The sequence below is a fragment of the Meriones unguiculatus genome, chromosome 9, assembly GCF_030254825.1.
Source record: "Meriones unguiculatus strain TT.TT164.6M chromosome 9, Bangor_MerUng_6.1, whole genome shotgun sequence".
Taxonomy (NCBI): domain Eukaryota; kingdom Metazoa; phylum Chordata; class Mammalia; order Rodentia; family Muridae; genus Meriones; species Meriones unguiculatus.
Window position 1 is genome coordinate 67,618,788 of NC_083357.1, and position 27,923 is coordinate 67,646,710.

General features: G+C 50.6%; 1 protein-coding gene across 2 annotated transcripts in view; it reads left to right on the forward strand.

Moving 5' to 3' along the window:
• The first annotated feature begins 4,319 nt into the window (after window positions 1-4,319).
• The window catches only part of Gfra2 (GDNF family receptor alpha 2), a 95,774-nt gene continuing 72,170 nt past the window's right edge, over window positions 4,320-27,923 (forward strand). Inside the window, exons 1-3 of one of the 2 annotated variants that reach the window (XM_021642428.2) lie at window positions 4,320-4,459; window positions 9,376-9,690; window positions 15,356-15,439. In XM_021642428.2, coding sequence (XP_021498103.1) covers window positions 4,420-4,459; window positions 9,376-9,690; window positions 15,356-15,439 — 439 coding nt within the window. In that variant the 5' untranslated portion in view covers window positions 4,320-4,419. The remainder of the gene's footprint in view (window positions 4,460-9,375; window positions 9,691-15,355; window positions 15,440-27,923) is intronic. The other variant, XM_060391427.1, reaches the window with a different exon arrangement.

The window sequence follows — 27,923 nt, forward strand, 5'->3', positions numbered from 1 at the left end:
TCTCTTGAACCCTTACTGTTTTCTAATCTCTCCTCATTATGCTTAGATCCTGTAGCCTCATTCTCACTCTGGATACAGGAGGAAAGGGGTGAGTCAGCCATTCTACCAGCGGCTTTCCGGTGCAGTATCTTGTCTAATTTCTACAAAGTTGGTTTTAAGAAATATCCCCACTTTTTAAACTTATTTTTTATTTATTGCATTTTATTCACTTTATATCCCAGCTGTAGCCCCCTCTCTCATCTCCTCCCAATCCCACCCTGACCTCCCTCCCTCTTCTCCTCCCACCCCCCTCCCCTAGTCCACTGATAGGGAGGTCCTCCTGCCCTTCCATCTGATCCTAGCCCCCCAGGTCTCATCATGACTGGCAGCATTGTCCTCCTCTGTGGCTTGGTAAGGCTGCCCCTCTCCCCCTCAGGGGGAGGTGATCAAAGACCCAGCCACTGAGTTTATGTCAGAGACAGTCCTTGTTCCCCTTACCCTTAGGGCACCCACTTGGAGACTGAGCTGCCAGGGTTTACATCTGTGCAGGGGTTCTAGTTCATCTCCATGCATGGTCCTTGGTTGGAGCATCAGTCTCAGAAAAGACCCCAGTGCCCAGATTTCTTGTATCTGTTGTTCTCCTCGTGAATCTCCTGTCCCCTCCAGGTCTTTCTATCTCCCCCTTCTTTCATATGATTCCCTGCACTCTGCCCAAGGTTTGGCTATGAGTCTCAGCATCTGCTTTGATATCCTGCTGGGTAGAGTTTTTCAGAGGCCCTCTGGTAGGCTTCTGTTCTGTTCCCTGTTTTCTCCCTCTTTCAATGTTTATCCCGTTGCCTGTTGCCTTTCTGAATGAGGATTGAGCATCTTACCCAGGGTCCTCCTTTTTGCTTAGCTTCTTTAGGGTACAGGAAATAATCCCCCCACTCTATAGATGAGCTAATTGAGGCCGAGAGAGATTAAATTGCTCCATGCCTAGTACAGTCTCCTCAGCAGATTCTTGGTGAATGGACTGTGTGTGCCCTATCTAACAGTGGCTCAGATTGGTGGTTGGCAGAGGGTGAGGATAGGAGGGGAGAGGGTTCAAGGTAAATGTGTCTCATAGCTACAACAAGTCTGAAAGGTGGTGGCGGCGGCATTGTCCTTTGGGGCCTGGGTGGTCCTGAAGGCCTGAAGCATCTCAAGTCACTCACCTCCTATAACCGGAATCCCCTGTCCCCGTTCCCATGGGAACTCAGCAGCGCTTATCCCTGGCTGTCTTCTGCTGCTTTCTCAGCCCACTTAACTAGAGGTGGGGGTGGGGGTGGGGAAACAAAACTGTCGTTTCAGAGCCCTTTCCCCTTTATGCTCAATGACGGTAAGATGCAGGTATTTGGTTTGAGTAAAGGAGGGATTGCTCAGCAGTAATTTTGAAGCCTCTAGAGTATCCTTGAAGGAGAGGCCTTTGAGGGATGCCAATGAGTGGAGGTGGGCAACACCTGGACTATCAGAAGGCCCTTGGAAGTGGGTGAGTGAGCAAAAAGCTTTATTTATTTAATGGTGAGGCTTCCAGCCTCTGGCTTCCGGGCTAAGAGTCCCTGGAGGTATAACTCATATTGCTTTTCATCTTTTAACCTACACTTGGCTGACCTTAGATCTTTAAGTTCCCCAATTTTGGGGAAAAAAAAAAAACAACTCGGAGACCTTGGGAAGTCATTTCGTAAAACAGAAGCGTCCCGGAGGAGGGGCTGCCTCCCTCAGTATTGAGCGTTTCCCCGCTTTCCTCTGGAACCCTCCACTAGCCAGCCACCACAGGGGCGTCACTGTAGGGTCTAGGACTATTGTGGCTCAGTGGGGCCAGATAAGAGGCCTAGTCTGTGCTTCCCAGTGTTGGAAGAAACCGCCTTCCCGCCTAAATCCACAAGATGGAAGTTGCTCCCTCTAGCTTTCCCACTAGCAGCTAGGGCTGTTGGTTTTGTGAGTGACCTATCTCTTCACACTAGACACACTAAGGAGATTTCTAGCATTTCTTCTATTCCATCGCCTTAATATTTAACAATGTATTCTAAAAGACATTCCTAAATAAGCTTTGGATGTTGTTGACATCTCCCCCCAACCCCCCCGCAACTTGGAAAGTTGAGGAGGCATCACATAAGCCTGGCCCTAGCACTCAGGGTTCCAGGAGCCGTATGCAAGAAAAAGGAGTGCAAAAAAGCCAGGGCAGCCTAGAGTGTGTCATAGAGAAGCGGGACGGAGGGTGCGCGGTGTGTGCGGGTTGTATGATCCTGAGCGCTGCCGTGTGTGCGGTGTCTGCTTCCTGCTACCGCCAGTCAGCAACCTCACTCCGCCTTCAAACCTTTCCCAGCCAGACACTTCTTTTTCGGTGCTTCTGGGCTTTTATCGTAGATTCCGTGACTAAAATACGCCGGTGAGCCGGGCCGAAAGACAGACAGGGTCACTGTCCCCTTCCCGGCTTGGCTTGGGGAGGAGTCCCCATCCGGAGGGGTCCCCACCCGCAGCCTCGGGAGCCGGGAGTGGCCACAGTTCCCTGACTAGTTCTGGAGAGCCTAGGCTATTTCTGTGTGCGGGGTCGGGAGCGGAGGCCTGGATGCTCTGTATCTTGGGGCGCCCCAATCGGGTGGGGTGCGAAACCCAGCTGGACCCCTCCCGCGAGGTTCTGGCTGGCTCACTGGCCTAGGAGGAGGTATTCGGGACGTCCAGACAACCGTCTCTCTGGTCCTGGGGAGGAGACACCAACTGGGGAAGCGGAGTCTGGGAGTCTGGAATGGCTGCACAGCTGGGAGTGTGTGTGCGTGTTGGGGAGCGGGGCGGGGCGGGGGGGGGGGGGGTCGCGGCGGCAAGAGAGGCACCAGTGTGCGGTGAAAGTTGCAGAGCTCCGCAGGCAGAACACACGTGTAGGAGCGCGGGGCTAAACCCTGGCAGGCAGGCAGCTCTCCGGCTTGGAGGGCTGGCCCACAAGGGCTCCTTTGGGTCCCCTAGAGCTCTGAGGGCGACGCTCAGACCGGCTTCCCACGAGGGACACACCGGCTCGCAGAGAGTAGTGCTCCCTCTTTCAGACCTGGACCACCAGGCCAGGCTTTTTCTGCTGCCCTGCCCCCCACGCCTCCAGGATGGCTCCAGCCACCGGGGCTTCAGTGTCTCCCAGCCTCTCTCAGCCTCCCGAGGCTTCCGAAACCTCATTGCCCCGGGGGTTCAGGGCGGGGGTGGGGGGTGGGGGACTGTGGTACTTGGAGGGCGCCAGCTCTTGCCCGGCGGGGACAAGACATTGCAAGGAGAGGAGGAGGTGCAGAGGCTTCGTGGCTTTGAGCGCGGACACCAGCCGGGTGTGGGGGGGGGGGGACGGCGGGGAGGTGGGATCCAGTGGGTTTCTGGCCAAGGCGGCCGGCTGGTCCCAGGAAGGGCGGGCGGCTGAGCCGAGGGGGGCAGCGGTGGAGCTCACCCCCAGGCCAGCGCTCCCCGGCGCCAGCGCCTCCGCCGGGTGGCCGCCGCCACCACCGAGTCGCTACCGCCGCTGCTGCAGAGCGTCGCTGCTCCGCCGCGCTCCCGCGCTCCGCGCCGCCAGCCGCCAGGGAGCCGGAGCGCCGAGCCCCGGGCAGAGGAGAGGGGCGAGGCGCGAGAGCCCCGGCGAGGGAGCCGCGAAAGGGGAGGGAGCAGGCGGAGGGAGGAGCAGGGAGAGAGAGGGAGTAGGGAGGGAGAGAGACTAGCGAGGGAGAGCGGAGCTCGAGAGCAAAGAGCGAGAGCCAGGGAGAGGAGAGGGAGAGAGGAGAGGCACACGCAAGCACGGGCACTCTGGCACTGGAATTCCATTAGAAAAAAAGTGAGCCGAGCAAGGGTTAGCGGGAGAAGATTTTATTTTATTTTTTTGAATCTTTTCCTTCGTCTTGGTGCCGAAGAAGCGACTCTGGTCTCCGGTTCTAGAAGCTCCTACCGGATTGCTCCTCATCCGTCGGTGGATTTCTTTCCTCTTTGCATTCATTCTGACCCCCTCCCTTGCTGCTTTCTTCCAGCCCTTCACTTTCAGATCGCCTCGCCCCCACCTCTCCAGTCCCCCTCCTGGGAAGTGCAGGGAAATTGGACCCACGGGGACTCACGCCTTCCCGGACGCGCGAAGGGCTGGGCTGACCTCAGGACCAGGCTGTTGGCTTAGAAGGCAGCCAGACACATAGCTACGCGTGTTTGATTTCAGTGGCAAGGGGGGACGTCGAGAGGCAGCCCACCGCCCGCCTCCCACCCCACCCCCTCCAGCCAGCGGCGAGAATCCTCGGACTGGGGGGGATCTTCATTCGCGGCCCGGCGGCCCGGCGGGATCTCCGCATTGGATTTGGGGGTCATTACCGTTGCTTGGCTGTTATTACTATCGTTGTTATTTTATTGTTATTTTTTTTTTAAACCTAAGGGAGAAAGACACACACACGCACACAAAACTGGGATTTATTTAACATGATCTTGGCAAACGCCTTCTGCCTCTTCTTCTTTTTAGGTGAGTACCTGCAGGTGGCGAGTCTGGGGGCCACACGGGGCCGCGCGCCTTCAGGCGCCCACTGGAAGCTGGGCACGCGGGGGTGGGGTGGGAGGGCTGCGAGCGGGGCACCGCGGGAGACCTCGGGAGAGAGCGAGCGCCGTGCTAGGAGCCGGGGCCGGGGCACAGCCCGGGAGGCTCTGGAGGAGAGAGCCGAGCGGTGGCTGGCTGGTTTGCGCGGAGGACTGAGAAGGAGACTTCCGATATTCAAACCATCTCCGCACGCACTCACGCGCCGCGCGCACACACTGGCACATACGCTTATTTGGTAGGCTGTGGTAGCGCTCATTTCCCCCAAAATAATGGGTTCAATTTGCTGGAACTTAGGAAGTTAAAAAAAAAAAAAAGCAACTCTTGGTGTGGAAGAAAGGAGGGAGGAGGGAGGGAAGAGGCTGGCGGGGAGCGATCAAGCCAGTCTCCCCTTTTCTGATTGCTCTCAGAGTAGGTGGGTTTCTGAAGGAGGTCACGGTTTAGACGTTTCCGGGGAGCCCTTGTAATCACCACCTATCTGTCAACCAACCTGAGGAAAGCACCCCGTTTCCCCACTCCTGGGAGCACTTTGCAAGTTTCTTCCTACCCATCGCCTCCCTTTCCACCCAGACTCAAGCCAGGTGGGTAGGCAGAGTGCAGGTTTGCAAATGGGTGTTCAAGGCCTTCCGAGAGACAGCCCTGGGGCCTGGGGCTAGATGCACAGGGAAGAGGAGGCCAAAGTTTGTTCCTTGGAAGGAAGAAGATGAAGTGGGGGGATGCATGTAAGGGGAGGGGGCCAGATCTTAACAAAGACAACTCACTGTTCATCCTGGGAGCCCCCTCCCTCTGTGACAGGGAGGTGTGGCCGTCCAGTGGTTCCGGGCACCAGCAGTGACTCCCCATTCCCTTCCACTTTGTAAAATCTCAGCTGCTGGGGAAGCAAGGTCTAGGGATAGATAACAATTTCCCATCGCACAGGTGAAGAAAAGACGTTTGCAAGGCTGTGTGAATCTCCAGGCAAGGCTGCTGTTCGGGAATAGGTATTATGTGTTCTAGGAAGTGTGTGTGTGTGACCTGCTTCAGTTCAGGTGCTGTTCTAGCAGGTTTGCTGGCAGTTCAGAGAGAGCTAGCTGCCAAGCAGGATCAGGAGACCACCTTTCCCTCCAGCAGAAAAGGCTCTGGATAGCCCAGACAGGGAGGTAGACTCTGCTTATGGAAGATGCTTATGGAAGGTCTAGGAAGTGCCCTCCAGATTGGTACTGCGGATGTGTAGTCAGGGAGAGCCAGTCCTGACTGTATCCTGGGCCCTTTGCCTACTCTCAGACTTTCCAGCTCCCAGCTATGCATTCCTAGGGGACACAGCCCTGCCCTGGGGTGTGGCTTTCGCCGTGCTTGCTTTCTCCCTGTGTTAGTATCCCTGTGGGAGGGGGGGGTGGGGGAGACAGAATAGGAGGGCACAGAATGCCCTGGGCTCACTTTCATCCTGCAGTCCTTTCCAGCAGCCCGGGGGAAGTGGTCTCTCATTCTGAATGAACTGTCACAAAATTTGACCTTTTCTCCATGGATGGTCTGAAATCACAGCTTTCTGGGGCTTAGAATGATCAGAGCCGTGACGAAAAGAACATTGCATCTCAGGCAAAGCCAGCCAGATCGCCTGCTGTTGAGTTGTACCCCACCCTCATCAAGCAGGCATGCTTCCAGGCATAGGGGTCCTCACTGGAGGCCAGTGGTCAAGAACGGCCCCCCATGCAGCACAGGACCCCAAGTTGCTCATGGGGTGTGCCTGGCTGAGGAGGCCGAGAAAGCTGAGGAGTTCTCCCTCCTCAGAAGTGGCACGCTGCCCGTAATGGGTGTGTATGGGTATGTGAAAGCATGTGTGTGGAGTGTGAGCTGAGATGGCCACCACTGTCTTCTAGCCAGGGACTGAAATGGGAAGAGGGAAGAGTGAAAGGGGAGGGGGCTGCTTGGTGTCTCCTCAGGCCATGATGCTTCAGTTCCCTGTCCCCCAGAAGTCCCTCTCCAGAGCTGGGCAAAGGGCTCAACTGAAAGGCAGACCAGAGGATTCTGAAAGGCTCTGCTAGGACAGGGTGGAGTGGTGTGAGGGAAACTTAAGCCCAAAGAGGCCTCTTCCTAGCTAGAAGACTGTAGTCCGGAACCACTTGAAAAGTCTGCTCAGAGTAAAGGCGGTTCTTAAGCAGTTTGAGTTCATGTCTCAGGCCAGCAGTTTGGCTGGGGCCATGGTGAAGCGTGCTCCCCCCAGGCCCTGTCAACAAACCTTCAGATGCTCTTTCAAGGATTCTGAGTGAGATCTAGTGTCAGAGGACTGCAGTAGAGAAAAAGGGCTTTTTAGCCCAGCCACCCAGATTTCCAGTGTTGGCACACAGAGAGAGAATGCAATGGAAGGGTGATAGGAGCAGAGTGGGCAAAGGACTGACCCCCTAGTGGCAGTCTAACACTATTCTGGCTCTTGAGGGAACACTGGACCACCCTCCCCTCCCCCACGCTCCCTGGAACTGGGCCACACAGGTTTTCATCCTTCAGGCCACGAAGACAGCCTTTTCTCCTGATCCTTGGTTAGCGGCTCCAGGTTGCTGTGATTCCATTCTCTAGTTGGGCTTGGTTGCTTCTGAGAGTTTTGAAGGTGGGTCCCAGTTAGCGAAAGGATGTCCCCGTCCTCTCCAGAACACATCCTTGCCCTCTCATGGATGTCAGTTGACAGCACGGGGGAAGCCCTTGATATTGGCATGGGAACCAATAGGAGCTTGCGTGAAGGGCACCATGGGGGCTCTGGGCTCCAGGTGCAGGGTAGGCAAACTGAATGGCCTCCAGAGAAACACTCTCTGGAGTCTCTATCCTGACTAAACTTGTGTAAACTCTGAGCCTCCAGAAGGCCCAGGATGCCAGCATGTCCCATACCGAGTCCCCCTTGGACAGTTGAGTCTTCAGCTCAGTCACATGGATGGTGATGCCCTACTGGAACCCCGGGACAACTTGAGAGTGCAGGACTGGCTGACTGAGAGAGCTAGCAGACAGGTGCAAGTTGGTGGCATGGCGGTTCAGCTGGATGGCCCAGCAGCACTAGAGTCCTGTAAAAGGATGTAGGAATCTGCTGAGACCTTGAAAGAAAGCTGCTGCCTCAGCTTTCGTGGAGGGCACATCTCAGGCTAGCGTCTGGGCAGACCTTTCTTCCAGTAACTCCCGCTCTGTACTTGTCTCAGTGTGATTACGTTTTTTGAGCTCTTTCTGTTCTGGGGCTGGGGTTTGGTCAGTGGGAGAAGAAATTTCCCTTTGCTGTAACTGGAGCATCCTCCATCGGGAGTCTTACTCCCCTTCATCTCCTTAGCTGTTTCCTACTGGGGAAGGCCTGAGGCCCTCTGAGAATGATTCACTGCCCCCCTCCCCCCAGGTTCTGGGGGGAGTGACAGGCTTGCTGTGCACAGCTCTACCTGTAGGTGTCGCTGTCCCCCTGCAGTAGCTCCCCCATGAACAAGGCCTCCTAGGGAGAAGGCCTGAAAGTGGCGGCTCTGGGCAGGAATGGGGTGGGGGCATTCTGCGGTATTCTGAGGAAGGGGCTAATGGCCTAGAATTTTATTCTGTTTTGGGGTGGGAGGGAGTGGAGGAAGCCTCTCAAATTAGGTCTTTGGTCTTGCAGAAGGCAGTCTTTGCCCTGAAGTGGTATTTGGGGGCAGGGTCTGGAGTTAGGGCTTTAGGAAGGACAGGGGGACAGGGAGATGTCTTCCATATCTGGGGGAAACCATTTTGGGAGCTTGGCTTTGAAAGGGTCTGGCCAGCTTCTCTCTGCCCTTCATGTCCAGTCCTCAGGTCCCTCCTTTCTGAGGACATCATGGGAAGCAGATAAAAGGGGTAGGCTGAAGCCATGCTCAGGCGGGAAGGCAGGGCTTGAAGGAGGAGGGGGGTTCTTTCTTTTCTGTAACTGATTTATTATTTTGCTTTTGGAAGGAAGAAAAAAATAGAGTGAAATTTCAGAATAGTGTAGGAAGGAAAGGGAGAGAGAGAGAAGGGAGAGAGAGAGAGAGCACTCAAAGGGAAAAGGTGAGGAGTTCTACTGAGAACAGAACTCTTGGGAGACAGGAAGCAAGAGAAGAGGAGAGATGGAAGTGGGAGAGGCCAGTCGAGGTGGGTGGCACAAGGGAGAGTGGACGTGTTCCGCTTTGCCTGATGTATTCTTTTTTGCAGGGGGCTTGGGTAGAAATGTGGCCATGCAGACACTTTGTCAGGCCTCTGTCTGGTGTGAAGTTGGCTGATATTGAAAGGCAAGGCCTACTTCTCCTTCCTGGGCCTTCTGGACCATTGAGTTAAGCTTGTTTCTGGCTGTCTTCTAAAAGCCTAATGATACAGAATGACAAGACTGAGGGCTGGAGAGGCCTTTTTTTGCTTCTCTGTGTGCGACCTTCAGTTGTCTCCCTTCTTTGGACCCGAGCTCCCCAGGAATAGGATGCTGAGGCTCAATTCATGGGCCTGTCTAAGGTCCAGACAGGCTCTGAGGGTTGACTGACTTTTGATGCCTTCAGATTGATGTCTTGGATGGAGCAGAGGTTTGTCAGATGGGAGATGAAACGAGATCCCTCTGCACAACCCTTGCCACTCCTGTTGAGGCCATGCCATTCTGTCTGAACTATTGGCATCTCAGCCCTCCTGTGGTTTTCAGTGAAGGCCTTTCTGGATTTATTGTGCTGTGTTCCACTGCCTAGGATTGTACTTAGGAGGAAGTGAACGTGAACCATGGCTGTAGGGGTGCATGGCTAACTAGGTTGGGTCTGCGTTGACCTTGATCTTGGTGTACTTTGAGATAAAGCAGGTGAGAAGTCCCTTCAAGCCGTAGGCCTGCACTGGGGTCAGAGACTGATGGCCCTCATTCATGCTTGTCTTCCCTCCCTACTACCCAGACGAAACCCTCCGGTCTTTGGCCAGCCCTTCCTCCCTGCAGGGCTCTGAGCTCCACGGCTGGCGCCCCCAAGTGGACTGTGTCCGGGCCAATGAGCTGTGTGCGGCTGAATCCAACTGCAGCTCCAGGTACCGCACCCTTCGGCAGTGCCTGGCAGGCCGGGATCGCAATACCATGCTGGCCAATAAGGAGTGTCAGGCGGCCTTGGAGGTCTTGCAGGAAAGCCCGCTGTATGACTGCCGCTGCAAGCGGGGCATGAAGAAGGAGCTACAGTGTCTTCAGATCTACTGGAGCATCCATCTGGGGTTGACCGAGGGTAAGCCAAGGCGGGCCCCAAGGAAGGGTGGTGGTGGGTAACGGCATGCGTCCGGCTAGGGGTTCAGAAGGGAGTACTTGGTTAAAAGGTGGCCCGATTTGCTCTCGGTTTTACCCACAAGGGAAGCTAGAATCCAGAGAAAATATTATCCCTTTTAGGAGGACAGTGGCGATCAGCACAGGGAGATGACAAGGGTGAAGGATGATCTGGATGACCAGACGCAAGCAAAGGCAGCACGAAGCTGTGCCTAGGAGATAAAAGAGGCATCAGGCAGATCTATAAGTGAGAGCAGGAGGTTCCAGCCCCTGCCACCCTGATGCCCTGCTCCCTGGAGTAGAGCCCAGAGCGATGCTTATTTCCTTCATGTGGTCTTCTGGGTCCAACGGCTGACCTAGGCACTTCACACAGAGGTTAGGGGCTCAGGACTGGACATGAGCAACAGGTCCTATGTGTCCAGGCAAGCTCTCTTCAAGCCTGCCCCAGGCAGAACCTGAAAGCCCCTCCCCCAATGGCACGTCCTGATACTCCTCCATCCAGAGAGGCGCTTGAGACTTGCATATACTTCAGGATGATCGGTCAGCTCGGCAAGGTGTTCATTTACTAATTCAGCAAATATTTATTGAGAGTGCACTGTTGCTGTGTGTTACTGGAAGAGTCTAGAACCTGGTGTAGGCTTTGCCGTCATGGAACTTCTAGCCTGGGATGCGGTGCGTAAGTGAGGTGGCACTTGCCATTTGAAGGCATAAGCGTTAGGATGCAAAGGCCCAGGACATAGTAGGACCATGAGAGGAGCATCTAAGCCCTTGTTAAAAAAAATCTAAAGAGCCTTCTGGGAAGATGCTGTCTCTAGGCTGGGATGGAGTCACTACCTGGGGGAAGGACACACTGAGAGTGGGCAGCTGGAGGGAGAGACACACCAGGGTCAGAACCGAGGGCTGAATCTTCATGAAGAATTGTAAGTAAACTGGGCAGTGTAGAGCGTGTATCGGAAGGGGCTGGGAGCTAGGAGGAAAGAGATCTGGTGGGCAACAGGAAGCCTGAATGGTTTCAATTCAAATTTCAAGGGATCTGATCAGATCGATGCTCTGGAACAGCATCCATGTAGTTCTGGGGAAGAAAGTCAGTTGTAGGGATTGTGACCCCAGGCAGGAATCATGGTGATAGGAACAGGACAGGGCAACCAAGGAGGAGATGGGTCTAAGTGCTTCTTAACAAGGTAGAATCAACAGGTTTTGGCAGCTACTGCCTGTGAGATGGGAAGAAAGAGAATGGCCAAGGAAGACCCTCCTTCTAGCTTTCTGTGCCTGCGAAGGCTTTGAGTGGAAGAAGGCAGGGGGTATGGTGTTTCTCTGGATCTCCCTGCCTGTCACTGGTCAGGTCCTGCAGGCATGGCACTCAGAGGAGAATATGCTTCTAGAGGGAACCTGAAGTGTTGAAGTGTACATTAGCGTATGTTTGGAAGATGGAGCTAAGACAGTGGGTATAATCAGAGAATGCGGGCAGTGAAAGTGTCCCGGGGCCACTGTCATTAAGGTCCACCTGGAGAAGGAAATAGGCAAGAGTGATTGAGAAAGTGCTGGAGGAGAATTGTGTGTGTGTGGGGGGGACAATTAGGGAAAACAGAGAAGACTCTCAACAGCTAACAGCTTCAGGTGAAGCAGGAGAAAGTCTGAGGTATTCCTGCTGCTACTTGGTTAAGCCTCCTAAGGTGGCCCTGGTGAGGGAGTGAATGGAGGAGGCAGAGGATTGGATATGATGAGCTTGGATAACTTTTCCCAGAAATTTGTGTGTGTGTGTGTGTGTGTGTGTGTGTGTGAAGAGAAGAACAAAAGGATGACCCATTTTCTCTTTTAAAGACGTCTAAATCCCAAAGGAGGATGGGGTGATGGTGAGGCTGGGGGAAGACCACAGGAATGGTCTCTGTGAGGGCAGGGGGTGGGCCCAGGGCCGGAGCTGGGCCATTTGCCTAAGATAACATAAGTGTTCCTTGCAGAGTATCACACAGGAAGGATGAAAAGAGGGAGTAAAGTCCCGAGAGAGAAGGACCTCCTGCAGCCACCAAGACAGCACAGCTATGCTTAAGAAGTGCATATACTTAATAATGGTATTATTAATGGTATTATTGCCATCGAGAACAGAATAATTCCTCAGGCTTTAGGTGGCCACTTCTCCCTAGCAACTCCATTCCCAGAGCTGGAGGGATTGAGGATGGCAAGGCAAGGCTGCCCTAACACACACACACACACACACACACTTCTCCGCACATGGCACTGTGTGGAACTGCTTTCCTAACAGTTTGCCTCCGGCATGAACGTCATGAAACCTCTCACTTCTGGAAATGGATAGTTTTGCCTCTCATTTTCATTTTCCACAGCTTTAAAAAAGCATTTATTATTAGTTATTTTTAATTCTATGCAGGTATACATGTCTGTATGTGAGTACAGGGGCCCACAGATTCTCTGGAGTTCAGAGTTACAGACAGTTGTGAGCCTGCCGGGAACTAAACTTAGTTCTTCGGACAGCTGGCAGAGGTGGGCTAGCCTGGGCTGTGTAGCAACAGACAGGGGAGATGAGAGAAGAACTGATTAGAAGTGCATGGGCCGATTGGATTTCTTATCACCTTGGTGACTCCCGTTGGCATTGGCATTCCCCTGTGCAGGACTACCTGTGATCAGAAGCAGGGGAAGTGAGGCATTTCTCTGTGGTGGCAGCAGGGAGCACGATGCTGTGTGTATTTAGTTGTCGCTACCATGTGAGCTTCAAGGCCCCCTTGGAGCCTGGAATACCTCACTGTGCATAGCTGTCTCTGGCCCCATGTCTGAGATGATCTTTTTTTTTTTTTTTTTTTTTTTAATTTATTTGCTCAACGACCACCTGTTAACACTACTGAGTGCCTCAGAGGGTATTGGCTCCACAGAAACTATAGTGTCCATGCTCTTCGTGGGTGGGTTCCAGAAATACATCCTATCTTGCCCTTTCTACAGAAGCTTGCCTCTTCTCTCTAAGAGGTTACCCCTGCTCTTAGATCTCAGGGCTGGAGATTGTCCAGGAGGCCTTTGAACAGGAGGTTATATCCCTGTGAGTGGGAAGGTCTACCTGAGAGTTCATTATTCATGGTCAGGGCGAGCTGTTTCCCTGGGGAGGCTGTAGGTACTCTTTCCCTGCATCTTAATAATACAAATAATACTTAATACTTAATAATACTAGTTGGGCTGGGTCTGAGGCCAAGGGGAGGCCAAGACCCGCTGAGAGAGGAGAGGGGAGGGGAGGATGGGAGTGTCCTCCAATTCATGGTTTCTCTCTGATTCTGAGGTGGGTGGGACTCACGCAGGTTTTTGCTTCCTATACCCAAGACCAGAACCCTACGCCTATGGCAGGAGCTGAGGTGGCACTAGAGGAAGGGGAGCCAGTGTGTCAGGCGTATGGTCTCTGAAGAGATGGCCACTAAGGTTAGGGGTCAGAGCTGTAAGACATTAACTCTGTTTACAGGGGAAGCTGAGGCAAAGAGGTAGAAAAGATGTGCAGGGCATACAGCAGGCTGGAGCCTGAGTCCAGGGTCCTTACAGCATATTTGTGCTGAGGGTAATTCCATGGCTGGGAAAGGGGTAGGAGGGGGAGTCTCTTTTCTCCAGTCATTACAACTGTGTATGGGCACACTGGGGAGGTCACAAGTGGCTGCTCCAAAGGTGACTCTGAAATTCAGGGTCCCCTATCTTTAGACCAGGAAGAGCAAAGACCCACCCCATCTGTTAGTTTCCAGAATCTGCGTCCTGGATCTGCCTTCAGTGGCCCAGGCCTGACATTTCCTGGTGCACCTAGCTGCAGGACCAGACCATTTAAATGATAGTGGACAGAGAGAGGCTGAACCCCTGGTTAGCCAATGGTGTGGACTGCCCTATGACCAGACACATGCCTGTGCTTCCTGCAGTCGGGTAAGGAGGCAGTTGGGAAGTGCTGGGGAACAGTCTGGGGGCCGCAGAGCTCTGACCACAGGGCCTATTGAAGAGCTACTTTGAAGAGCATCATAAAGTGAGGGACCACTGTGCTCTAGTGCCACTACCCTGGGTTTAAAGCCAGGCTCCGCTGCTTACGAAGCAAGGTAACTAAATCACTCTGGAACAAGTTACTTATCTCTGTGCTCTTTGCTTCTCGTCAGCACAATAGGGGAGCGATAGTGCCCAGCTCACACAGTGGCGAAGAGGAGAGTACGTTAGTGTGTCTGAAGTATGTTTGGGGGCTGTGGGCATGCAGAAAGTGCAGCACAATGCCACTTTTTATCCTAACACCCCCTAAGCTCTTACATTGCTTGGCGTTAATTCATGGCAGTGCCTAGGGGTCCCCCTCCCCCCCAAGAGTCTCCTAGGAGAGTAGGTTAAGCCTCAGTGGGTGAAATGGATGGCACTTAGAGAGGCAATGGATGAATTGGAGGGCAGATTCTAGTGAGGCACGCAAGCTGGGTTGTACCTGGCATGCAGCATTTCCTATGAGGCAACATGCAGGCTAGAACTCCTCTCTATGGGAGAGAGCAAGCTTCTTCCCCATGCTTTGGGTACCTTTGCTCAAGGTTGCTGGTACCTTCTGGAGAAAGGAAAGCAGTAGCAGCTATGAAGCAATCCCAGGGCTAGCTGGATCTCCAGTCCTGGTTACCCGTGGCCTCTTGGGCTAGATGAAGGAAGTTCTTGCAGGGGACAGCCTCTGCTCTCTCTTGTAGGGATATTGTGCATAGATGCTGCACAGGTGCCCGACTGTGGAGCTAGGCTGTGCTGGAGAGAAAATCAATGTGTGAGGCTGTGGGTCAGCCCCTGTCTGCCCCTCCCCATCACCACACACACAGTCTGAGTGAGTTTGCATTGATTCCTCCTCACTGGTCAGGTCTCCTGAGAATATTTTCCTTTCTTGCAAGGTGTTTGCAGAGGGCATGGGATTCTTGATAATGTGGTGGGGGTCTCCTGGGCATCCCGGGCCATTTATTTCCTGTCACTCACTTGCTTCTCTACTGCAAGTCTCCGATGTCCTCTGAAGCTCAGAGGAGGTGCACGAGGTAACAGGTTAGAGGGGTGTCTGTTAGAGGCCAGGCAAATAGGAGCAGGGGGTCAGACCTTTCACCTCGTAGCTTTTAATCTCCCCAGCTAGACTCCTTCTGGTGACATGATGTGAGACAAAGAGGAAGTTCTGAGCGTAGGTCTCCAGGAAACCAGTTTAGCCCTGGGTCTGCCACACGACGCTGTGGGATTCTTCCACCCCCAGGTGCACACTGCTGGGCTACCCCAGAACCCTCTCTTGTGAAAAAAGGAATTTGGACTAAAAAAAAAAATCTTGGTAGGACCCCTGTCTCCAGTCTCCAGGTTCTGTGATTTGCTCTTGACCTCCTGAGGGCTACTGTTATTCCCAGCCTCCTTTCAAGAAGAAGGAGGGAAGTCCTGTAGGGAAGTCATATGGCAGGCAGTCATAGCTAGTCTCATTGGCGAGAAATAACTTGCCTCTATGAAATGAACTTTCACCCCTCACTTGCCTGCATGGTGTTTTCCACCTTGGCAAGCACTGCCCTCTCCCACGCCCTGGATGGCCCAGGGTGTGTTAGTGGAACCCTCTCAGGCAGAGCTGCTGTCTGATGGGAATGTTCTGCCTGACAGGAGTCCGTGTCTCATGCCCACCTCTCTTCCAGGTGAGGAGTTCTACGAAGCTTCTCCTTATGAGCCCGTGACCTCGCGTCTCTCGGACATCTTCAGGCTTGCTTCAATCTTCTCAGGTAAGTGATCCTCGCCGGTGCTTGACCTGCTTTCCTCTCATCCCCGTGCGTGGCCCATTCATCTGTTGGACTCAGGTGCTTTTCCTGGTCTTCTGTTGGCTCTACACTTCACCTGGTTCCTGGCTTGTAGGAAGCTACCTGGTCTCTTTGCTTCAGTGAGTGCCTGGAGTTAAGCATTTGCCTGGCTCGTTGGCGGTCAGGGGTAGGTCTTGAATGTGAAAGATGATGCCAGTCTGCTGTGTTGTTACTCATCTCACCCCTGTCTCTCTTTCTACTTCTCTGGCTCTTCTGCCTGGCGCTTTCCTTGGCTAGGCTGCTTACCAGCCTCTTTGTGCCTCAGAGGAAGCCCCTATCTGCTTGGGTTGGTAGTGAGTCAGTGGACTGTGAAGCACATGGCATACTGAGGGATTCTTGCGTTCTGGAAATACTTGGTATAGATTTAGACTCTTTCATCCTGAACATGTGAAATGCTCTGCAATTTAAAATGTGTTGGGCACTGAGACAATGCTGCAGGGGCAAACTCTACAACTGACCCTATGTGATGGAGCACAGCGAAAAAGCAGGCGTACTGAAGGTATTATGTAAGCTTCCCTTTAGGCTGTGTGTATCAAGTATGCATGAAGCAATATAATTTTGAGTTTGGGTCCCATCTCTATGACATCCTATTATGTATATGAAAATATCCCCAAACTGGTGACGTCTGCTTCTTAGCAGGTCAGATAAAGGGGACCCAGCTATATTAGTGTCACCACTATCCAGTCCACTTTGAGTTTTCTTTCCATTGCTTGAGCCACCAGAGAGGTATCTGAGCTAGGGATCTCCTGGTCCTGGGTAGGTCCCTTGAGGAAGGAGAAAGACCATGCTGGCCTCTTGCTTTGCCTGTTGGGCCCATGCTGAAGAATGAAATGAGGGGTGGAGGAGTGATTTGGCCAGTAAAGTGATGGCTTTGCAAGCATGAGAACCCAGCACCCATGTAAAAATGCTGAGCGTGTCAGTGTAAACTTATAATCCCAGCGTTAGAGAGGGGTGGGCAGGAGGATCCCAGGGGCTTCCTGGTGTGCCAGCCTAGCCTATTTGGTGAGCTCCAGGCCAGTAAGAGACCCTGTCCCCAAGATGGGTTTCCTGAGGATGATGTTTAACATTCTCCTCTGGCTTATATGTGAATACAACACCCATACATATGTGAAGACACATGCAAACACCTGTGCATACCTGTGCATACATATGTGAAGACACATGCACATACCTGTACGTACATGAATGTTCATGTACACAGATACACATTAAAAATGTTAGAAAAAAAAAGATCTATGTGAGGTTTGACTTGTCCCCAGATTTGTTTCTAGATGTACCTATCCATTCCTAAGGTGTGAAAAGAACAAATGTCTCCAGACACTGCCAAATGTTCCCGTAGGGCACAGCCATTGCTTATTAAGAAGCACTGCTCCAAACTATGAGCCAAGATTTCCTAGTCTCTTAAACAATGCTTCTCAATTATCTTTATTATTATCACCCCTTTAAGGATAGAAGAATAATTCCTTCAGGTAGAGAAATCAAGTGCCAAGAAATAAAGTTTGTGTCATAGGGTTGAGTTTTGGATGACCACCAAACACTTGGAATGTCTATTTATTTTTTTGTGCATCCAAGGACTAAATTTTACTACTTTGACATGATACCTTCCTTTCCACTGAAGATGTTCCATTTAGATGATCCTGAAGAGGGTGGTGTGTGTGTCCCTGATGGGAGAGAAGGGAGACACTGGCCAGTGTGTTGGCTGTGTCCTGTCGCTATACAAAAGACTTGATATCATTAACTCACAGATGAAAGGTTTATGGCTCACAGGTTCCACTGTTTTAGTTCATGAGTGGTTCCTTTGCTGCTGGGCACCCATTGCAGTGACAGGTGTGGCTGTGGCATAGAGCCAGACTGTTCAGTTCATGCCCGAGAAATGAAAGAGCAGAAGAGAAAGAGATTGTGACGCTATAGTCCCTCTGAGGGCACACTCTCAGTGATCTAAAGACCTCCCACCAAGTCCCACCACTTCAAGTTACTCCTCCTTCTCATTGGCCAACCTGGGGACCAGGCCCTTCATGTATGAGTCTTTGGGGACATTTAAGGTTAAAACTTTAGAGCTAGGCACAGCACCACATGCCTTTAATCCTAAACCTCAAGAGACAGAGGCAGGAGAATTGCTAGTTTCAGGCTAGCCTGGTCTACACAGTAAGTTAAAGGGCATCCTAGGCTAACAGAATAAGACCCCATCTCAACAAAACACATAAAATATTCAAACTATAGTAGGCAGAGAGGCCATCTAGACATGGCCTTGGGTCCTTGTGGTTGTTGGGGATGGTAGAAGTAGATGCAGATTTCAAAGCTGTACAGTTGCAACACCCTGCCTTTGGCCCCAATTATTCTGGGCTCCTCACTAGGGTCCTACCTATCAGTAGTTTTGGGCATAGAGCAGGCTTCCTTCTGGCTCTGCCTGTGGGTACGGTGATAGCTGTCCTATGTGGCTGGGTTATATGATTGACTGACTAAAGCTCCTTCCAACTGACATTCTGAGTCTCAGTTTCTATTAGTTTGGAGTATAAATCCTCTGTGGATTGGTCCTTTTGAGACTGTGCTGAGGCTCACATGTAGGATAAGGACATTGTTGGCATATGCGGGGGACATATTAGGGGTCTAAATGCATCCAGTGTGTTGATTACCCATTGATCAGATGCCAGCTGTTGATTACAGTGTAGTTGGGTGCTTTTGCGTTTGTTCTGTGAATGCTGGAGGTTCGTGGTCCTCACCTTAACCCCAGCTCCTATTGCTTCCTTGATTCAACCCTTAAGTTTCTTCCTAAGCAGAAAATCTGTATGTAATAGGCACTCGACACCCTGTGGGACAAGAGTGAAAGAAGATCACAGAACGTGAAGCTTACAGAGCCAGCATCTCGTGACCTGTTGCTCAGTTATAAATGAGCCAGGTATGGCTCTGGAACTCTGTGGTCCACCCACCGCCCACCATAAGGGCCAGGCATTGGGGGCTGTGGTACTGTATTATAGTTTGGGTGTGACGCTTTCCCCATAGGATGATGCATTTGAGGCCTGGTGGTGTTTTTTTCTTTGGTAGGGTTCAGAGCCCCGTAGATAGCATGGCTGGTAGAGGTAGGTTACTCTAGGCAGTGCCTCTTAAAATCTAGCCCTGCTTCTAGCCCCAGCCCCCCCAGACTCCTGACCCATGTAGTGTGAAACCTGTTACTTCAAGCTTCCATGTTCATAGACCAATCCACTCCAACCCCTTATACGTTCTGTGCCATGATGGATTTGCATTCTCTCAAACCATAAGCTAATTAACCCGTGTTCCTTTGAGTGGCTTCTGCCAGGTATTTGGCCACGATGACAAGAAAAGTTGCTAATACATGGTCCTGTTGACTCTCTTGGGGCAGTGGGTGGAACACAGAGTTCTAGAGCCATATCTGGTCCAGTTATCACTGAGCAGTGGGTAGCAAGATGCCGGCTCTATAAGTACCACATCCAATAATCTCCTCATTTGTCTTCCCAACATCCCTGTCCCATAGAGTGTCACATGTCTATTACATAAAGATTTCCTCCTAGGAGGTTTCACCCAGACCAGACCTGCTGTTGGGTGAGGGAGCAGCACTAGCTGAAGATGTAGCTAGGGAAAGGAGGCCCTCCCCCTGGTTCTATTCCAAAGAGCCAAGGAAGCTATTGAGGGGCCTTCAGCAGAAAGAAGGTGGGGACCAGAATCAGGAGGCCAGACTTCTCTGTAATATGTGCCCCAAGTCCCCCATGGGGCTTTGGACACACAGTTCCATATCTGATATTTTTTTTCTCCCAAGGGATGAAGACACAAGTTTGAGCTCCCCTATCCTTTGTCCTATGAGCTTTGGTCTCAGGTTGTCATAGGTCCCTGGGTTGGTGAGTCTTTGGGAAAGGTGAGCTGAAATCCAGCACACCAGGCCTTAGTGGGTGCTGCCTTGCAGGACATGACAGGAACTGGCTCCCCACATCCACCTGTCTTTGCTTAGCTGTGTGCAGTCCTTCTCTCTCTCTTTTTTTTTTTCTTTCTGTGAAGTCTGTGTTGGGGAGGACCAGCTCTGGGTGACCTCTTCTTGGTTCACTAGTATCAGCTGGGGCCCTGTGGAAACAGGGAGGCTGTTGTATCTTAGGGGTCCTTGTGCCTTTACCTTTTACCATTTTCTCTCTGAGGTTTGAGCCTGTGCTTATTATAAGGATCCCTGGAGCATAACTCTTCATCTCTGCTGGGATTCTGGGAAGACCTTCTGGGATTGAGTTGGCAAGGAAGATTGCTAGAATTCTTACAACACCCTCTGCTTGCCTGAGGCCCTGGGGAGGGCACAGCCTCACCCCTCCCCTCCTTTCTCCATAGTCTTACTTGACAGGCTCTGGGTTCAATGATGAATCAGTCAGTCTCATCCCAAGGCTAGCTAGGGGCCCTGTGGCTGTAACTGACTGACCGAAAGCAACAGGGATGTTGAAGCATGTAATGTTGGGAGCCTTTACTTTAACATGAGAAGAGAGATTTCATGGAGAAATTGGGCCTGCCTTGTTCTTCGATTCAAACTGTCCTTGAAATCATAAACCAGAGCATTCAAAGAGGTATCTGATATAGCAGAAGAGCATGGGCCATCAGTCCTGGGAGCAAATCCTGTCTTGGCTGCTGAATGTGTCAATTGGCTTTCTATCACTGTGACAAAACACCCAAGATAAACAATTTGGAAGGAGGAAAAGTTTACTTGGGCTAACAGTTTCAGGCTGTGGTTGCTCGGCACCATTGCATTGGGCCTGTGAGAAACAATAGCACATGTGGTGGAAGTGTGTAGCGGAGGGAAGCTGCTCGCCTGATAATAGCTGGAAAGCTGAAAGAGAGAGGAAGGGGCCACAGTCCACACTTCCTGGGCATGCTCTCTGGCTTAACTTCTTCCCCCTGGGCTCCATCGGCTAAAGGTTCTATCAGTTCCAAGCATCATCATCAACTGGAGACTCGACACCTGGGCTTTGGAGGACTTTTAACATGTGGTTCATGTGTTCTTAGACCTCACCATGCTCTTTCTGCACTGGGTGGCTATCTCTGTAAACTGGGCATATGCTGTATACCTTTAGCAGTGGTGCAGAGACTTTAGTGAACATGGGCCAGATAATGTAGCCTTTGCACATGGAGACCAAATTGGGGTTGTTAGTTGCTCATTGCCTCTCAGATGTATCCAGGCAATGGAGGTAAGAGGTTTCCTAGACAGGATGTAGGGTAGGGGGAGAGGGTGGTGGGAGGGTCAAGGTGCTGAAATTGAGTGATCATCTTGTCCTAGGTTTTTGTGACCCTCTAAATGCAGCTGGGAAAGCTCACAAGGGTGGGAAAGATAGAGAAGAAAGTGAAAGATTTTAGGCAGAGAGTTTTTCTGAGAAAGCTTCTAAGAAGATGACCGGGAGCTAGCAGATATGTGGCCCCAATGGAGAGCGAAGAACTTGGCTAGGCATCAATGAACGAGGAGGAATGGTTTTGGCAGGCAAGGGAGTCACTGATGGTTATGAGGCCATGCTTAAGGAACACAGAAAAATGATGGGTAGATAGTAGAATGTCATTAGGCTCTGCCTCTGCATTTTGGTTGACATCTCTGAGGGAGTCTCCAGGGGCCTACATCCCATAGAAGCACTGCTTGAGACATAAGTTTGAAGCATATTTATAAACCACCCCCACTCTCTGTTTTCTGTGGCTGGAAGAGAGCCTAAACACCCTACAGGAGATACAATTGAGGTTCCGAGAGAGGGGATGGATATAGAGGATGGATATAGACTAGAGTTCAAGTTCTGCTTTGAGCTCTGCCTAGTATGCCCTAGAAATGTGCATGGGCCAGCAGAAACAGCTGTCTTCTACAGTTTTTCCAAGGGCCAAAGGAGACAATGCAGGCAAGCACTTTGCTTGGCATGTTGCACGGAGATATGTATTAGCTATTTAGAAATGATCACGGAGTAACTTTTCCAAGGTCAGATGGTAGATGGTGGCAAGGCCAGCCTACACAACATTTGAGAACTTGCTGAGTACCTTTTGTTGGCTTGACATTACTTCTGACAGCATAATAGTGCTGTGGGGGCTGAGGAATGAACATGACAGGGTGATGTGTTTAGACGACAGTGGGACCCTAAGGATCAGTTGAAGTCTTACACAGCGATAGCCTTCCAGGTGGGATAGATGGTGGCTGTTTGGAGACCTCGGCTCAGGGGCTTGAGGGCAGAAGGCTGGCTGTGCCTACTCTAACTTGCCATGTAGCTAGGATGGCTCACAGAGAGAGATAGGGACGTTCTTGCAAGTGGCCCCAGTGGTCTCTTTCTGGGGGCTGCAGGACAGGAGAGAATTCATGCCCAAGAAGCCTTGTATATGGCTTCTGAGAAGGGGCACTCCTTTGTTTTTGATTCTATGGCATGGTTCTTTGTCATGGGGCTCATTCTTATGTGTGTGCATGTCTTTCTGTGCCCTGTGCGTGCATTTTCCTCCATACCTCCTGGGTACCTACCTCTGTGCTTTACACCTTTTACCCCTGCCTTTAGAGTCCTGGAATGAAGGATGGCATCTGGACTTTGAGCTCAGCTAGTTTTAGCGTTGATTCCTGGCCTTGGTCTACTAGCTGTGTGACTTCTGGGTCACTCGGCTCTCCCGAATATAATTTTTTCTCATCTGTAGACAGAGTAGGTCAGTTGACTTATGTCTGATGATGACATAAGGACAGCCTCTCCTGTGGTATGTGGCACACAGGAATACCCTAGTTGGTGACCATTGGGGTCTTTGTCTGGGCACTGGAGGAAGAGAGTGAAGATTCATTAGGAGTGTTAGGCCTTCCCAAGAAAAGGCAACTGAGGTTTTTTTAAACAACTGCAAGATGCTCCATGTGTTATGCATCTTAGAGTTCTGAGGTGCAGGGATGAGGTATACCTTGCCAAGGCACAAGAAATGTTCGAAGAGAAGGTGGGGTCAAGGTGAGCCATGAAATGAATATAATTTTATTCATATCCATATGGAGTGTGCACTGCAGATGTATGTAGTCCGCTGCTGTACAAGGTGAGACCTGTGCACTCATTGTACAGGGGATATACAGACACTCTGTATGATGAGGCACCCCGTATGTGGCTTACTCTTCCTGTGGTTCACACCAGCTGCTGCCCCAAGATTTCAGGGGAAGCAGAGAGCAGCAGTGCCTGGGGATATCAGGGAAGTCTTAGAAGATGAGGAAGGGGAACCTGGGAATAACATTTCTTTTTTCCTTCTTTTTTGTATATTATAAATGTGTGTTCATATATATATATATGTATATTTTGTGTATAAGTATGTACATAGTGTTCATGTGTCTATGTGCTTGCAGCTACCTGTGGATAGAGACCAATGATAAACCTCAGGTGTTGTTCCGTAGGTGCAATGAACTTGCTTTTTGAGGTAGGGTCTCTCATTGTCCTGGAGCTTGCTGAGTAGGTTAGGCTGCATGGCCAGTGAGCCCAGAGATCTGCTTATCTTTGCCTCATCTTGCACTGGGATTGCAAGTATGTACCAGCATTCCTGGATTCCCCCCTACCCCCCACGATTGTTCTGTGGTTTGAATTCACTTCCTTATGATTGTGTAGTGAGGTCTCTACCGATATGTCCATCTCTCTAGCTCTGACATTTCTGATGGCATTATGGCTGAGAAGGCTGCCTAAGCTTGTGAGGAGGGGAGACCCCAAATTTCCTGAGCCTGGTGAGCTCAGGGAATATTTTATACTGAGCTTTGTGGCATAACAGAACTTGAGGTAGATGCTTGGTCAACAAGACCCAGTCCTTAGGGAGGGTTGGCTGGGCTGTCCTTGGGAGCTGCAGAGTCAATACACTTTGGATAGCATCCTAGTAGCTCTGGAGGGAAGGTTGGCCCATTTAGCTCTGCTGTCTGCCTAGGGAAACCCATGTCATGTCAGCCTGTCCCTTCTAGCTCCCTGGCCATTGGGACAGGTACGGGCCTTACAGCCTGGGCTGTGCAGAATGATGGAAGGTTTGGCTTCATTGTACAGCAGCCATGCTGTATGATCTAGAGTCTCCCGTGAGACAGCCACAGAATGGACAATGTCTGCAGTGGGTGGGCTGGAGTAGCTGGAAGAGCATAGCTCCTCCCCACCGCCCCCTTCATGTGGCTTAGGCGATAAACTGCTTATCCCCAGGTTGTCTCCCTGAGCCGAATGCAGAAGTGTGTTATTTAAATTTCAAAATCACATTCTTCTTCTAACAGCTGTCAGAGACTCTGAGTGTCAAGGAAAATTGGGCATTAGCTGTGGCTGTGTCACCTCTTCCGTGCCACTCCCCCCGTTTTCATAGAGAACTCTGCTGGCTAGGGAGTGGAGGGGTGGGAGAGGAGACTGTTAGGTGGCTTGGTGGAGATGAGCGACCCCATGGCTGTGGCCATGCTGATGGGTGGCTGGACCAGCAGAGGGTGAGCCACACCCCCAGCTAGGAGTACTAGAGCTGGAGAGATCTGTGTGCCTTTCTTCTCCCTCCATTTTATCTTTTCTGGAAAAGCTGGGGGACTTCAGGCTCCTGTCAGTGGGTGGAAGAATTTGCTGGCACCAAAGTGTGATTTGGTGTTGGTGACTTCAGCTCTGGTTTCCTTTGTGTTCAAGGAAGACATTTCTTGGGGGGGAGGGGGAGGGGGGAAGAAGTACAATCAGAGAAGAAATTTAACCCAAAGAAATGTTTTCTAATGGAGGAACTTTAGGTGCTTTGGCTTGGGTGGGACTTATTTCTGGTGAGGGTATTTTTTTCTTTTGATTCTTCATCATGTTGGCAGCCACCCGATTGCTCCTTTTATGCATGATGGGCTGTGCAGGCACGTGTGGTGCCATTATCAGCTCCTGAGCTGGCTCTCCTGGAATTCTGAATTCCTCCATTGGCCCCTGCTTTAGCCACTAACTACACCTGCTGTAAATTATCCCGAGAGAAGGCAGGCATGAGTGATGTCAGTTCCTACATTGGACACCCGCTTTCTCATCACATGCATTCATCAATATGATCCTGCGCCTGAAGGAAGTGTAGACAAAGGACCACAACAAGGTGAGAGGTCAGACTGGAGTGAGAACAGGGACAGTGTAAGTATGTGTGGCATATGGGTATATATATATATATATATATATATATATATATATATATGTATACATGCACAAGGTGGTGTTTGTGGACCAATGTGTGATACATGTGATACATGCTACGTGTGTATGCGATTATGCTTGTGTGGTGGTGTGTGATTGTGTTAGCCTTCATGTATGTATATAGATATGTACGTCAGGATGCATGAGCAGCATTTACCTATTGTGTGTGTAGTCCTCTGTGAGCATATGTGAATATGTGGTGATATGTGTTCATGGGGTACTTTGTATGTGTGTGTTGTGATATGGATATAGGTTGATATGTGATATATGGATATAGGTTGATGTGTGATTTGTGTGTGTTTATTATGTATGTATGTATTGTGATATGGATGTGTGGTTGATATGTATTTATGGTGTGATTTTAGTGTGTTTATTATGTGTGTGGTGATATGGATGTGTGGTGACATGTGTTTATGAGATGGTTTATTGTGTATGTTTATTGTATATGTGTATAGGCTGTGTAAGTTAGTATGTTGGTGTGGTATGTGGGGTGGCTTGTGCACATAGATTGGTGTATGTGTAACGCATGCTGGCATGTGTGTGTTTGTGTGGTGATGTGATGGGATATTGGGTGTGTTAGACATGGCATGTCACTATATGTATAGTGGTGTGTGTAGGAGTGTCTGTGAATTTGGGGCAGCAGCTTTCTGCCTGCAGATAGAAAGGAAGTCAAGGAAGGGGCCAGAGTCTGGGAGGTAGAAAGGTAGAGGATGGAGATCTGGCTTTCCCCAGGTCAGAACAGAATCCAAAACTGCAGCCACTCCTCTCAGCCCCCCTTTGTCTTTCTGGAAAGTTCTGCAAACATGGTTTAGGGTTGAAGACCGAGGAGCTTCAGAAGACAGGAAGGCATTTTGGTCTGGCCTACATAAAGAACTAGACTTAAGCGTGTCTAACATGGGTCATTCTACACCTGGAGGCTCTTCCCATGAGCCCTCTTTTAGGAGGCATTTGTTTTTAAATATCCCCAGAAACCCCTGGTGTTGCATACCCTTATTTAGGTATAGAGGATGCACCAATAACTTGACTCTGTTCTTATGGAACTGAGGTGCTGCAGATAGGAAAAGAAAAACCACAAATAGGCCAAGGAACAAATTAGCAGGAAAAATATGATTGTGACAATTGCTAAGCTGACACTAAAATAAGATGTTGGATGAAGTGATTCTGAACACTCAGTTATGACTCACAGGAAGAACCTAGCATGGGGGAGATTACGAGAATGGCAGGTTTGAAACAGGTAGAAAAAGACCCCAGTGGGGAACCCATGTGTGGAGGTGGGATCTGCAAAAGGCCACGGAGCTATACCCTGAGTGAGGTGGAGAGTGGTGTTATGGGAGAGGAGTGCTGAGGTAGGTGGGCACTCCAAGTGATGCAGATCAGGTACTTAGGAGTTGGAGTTTAGTTGAAAAGTGATGAGGAACCATCAGAAGAATGTTAGATGATTGAGCAGCACAGAACAATAAATGCATGTGAAAGCCTCTCTTGCTGAATGAGAGAATGGATAGTGAGGAGGAGGCAGGGGCATGGGAAAGAGTGGAACCAGTCAAGCTGTTACTGCTGATGTCCAGGTAAGGGACAGACAGAGGAGAATGGAGTGAACCTGTGGCTTGGAATAGATTGTGTAGGTGTGTGGGGCTAGAATTATGGCTCAATCACATTTTCAGCTTGTGCATCAGTGATGCTGCCATTGATTAGGATGGTAGAGATGAGGGAAAGGACAGAGTGGGGCAAGATGGGTAGAAATCTGGAATTCAATTTAGTCTATGTTAGGATTGAGATGCCGGGTAGGTGTTTGGCATTTCACCAGGAAATGCCAAAGTCAGGGGCAATCTATAGAGAGCTGTTAGTGTAAAGATGGTGTTTTGAGTGGTGGAAGCCAAAGTTTATAGTCTGAGAAAGATAGAGGTGAGAACCTAAAATGTATAGGGCTAAAATGTGGGCTACAGGGGAGGAAACTGGCTTGGAGTGGGGGATGGGTGGGCTCTAGCTGTTAGAGAAAGAAAGTGATGATGTGCTAGGTATGGCCAAAGTCAAGCAAGAGAAGCTTGGAGACATGGTCACCTCTCTTTACCCCCATGGAGCCACCCCAAATATCCTACTGAACCCTTCAACAGGGAGATATGGGTAGACGGATTTTGGGGACATCACCCTCTCAGGCTTCATTATGAAGAGGAACAGCTAAAGAAGGGGACTGGTGGGCCAAAAGGAAGTTTTGCTCTGTTTGAGGATGGGTAATGGCTGGGTGTTTGTTCTCTGCGCTGGATGGAACATGACTGGCAGAACTTGGAGAGCACAAGAGGGGAATGGAGGGGGCAAGAGGGACGTCCTTGAGCAGTGAGGAGGGACGAGAGCCGCATGGCCCTCACAAGCACAGGAGGCCAAGTGGTCTTTGTCAGGGATGCTTCTGCCTTCAGGGTCACAGGAGGCCAAGCTGGGTTGCAGGTGAGAAAGGCTGGTTGGTGCCAGGGAAGGAAGGTGAGGGAAATTCTGTTCAGCTCTTTTGTTTCCTTATAAAATGTGAGGCTGAGTTCTGTGCTCTGAATGTTTGTGCAAGCCCCACCTCCCACCCTGTTCCTGTGTCGAAATCTTAATTCTGAAAGTGATGGTATTAAGAGGGCTTTCATTTATTATTTTGAGTTTGTGTGTGTGCGCGTGTGTGCATGAGTTTATGTGCTCCTTGTGTGAAGGTATCCATTGGATTCCTGAGGAACTAGGTAATGAGGGGTATGTCCCCCTTGACTTAGATTAGTGCTTTTGTGAAATATTGCCCAGAGAACTCCCATGGTCCCTTTGGGCAAACAATGGCATAGGGAAACATGATTGCCCTTGAGCTGAAAGTTAGGGCTTGCTAGACATCCTAGACATCCCAGCCTCTAGAGGGGAATTCTGGTATTTATAGGTCACCTGATTTATTATTATTATTATTATTATTATTATTATTATTATTATTATTATTTGTAGCAGCCTGAACATACTAGAACACAGTGTTGTCAGATTAGAACAAAGAGGGAAGGAAGGGCTCAGAGAGACTGAGTCATGAGAAGCTGTGAAATGGGTTTTTGTTTTTCTAAATAGGACATTTGAGACTTGAGGACAGACATTTAAAGAGACCAGTCAATTTGGGTGTATCTGAGTGATGCTCAGCCATCTGAGTGCTGGGCCAGCGTGGAGATAGGAGGAGACTTTGCTTCCTTCCAGATTAGCGTGTTTGAAGAGAGATTGATGAGATGATGCGTTTGCCTGGAGGCCTGTAAGTTACGCCTGTAAGAGGAAAGTCTGAGGATGGGGTGGGGTGATGGAGG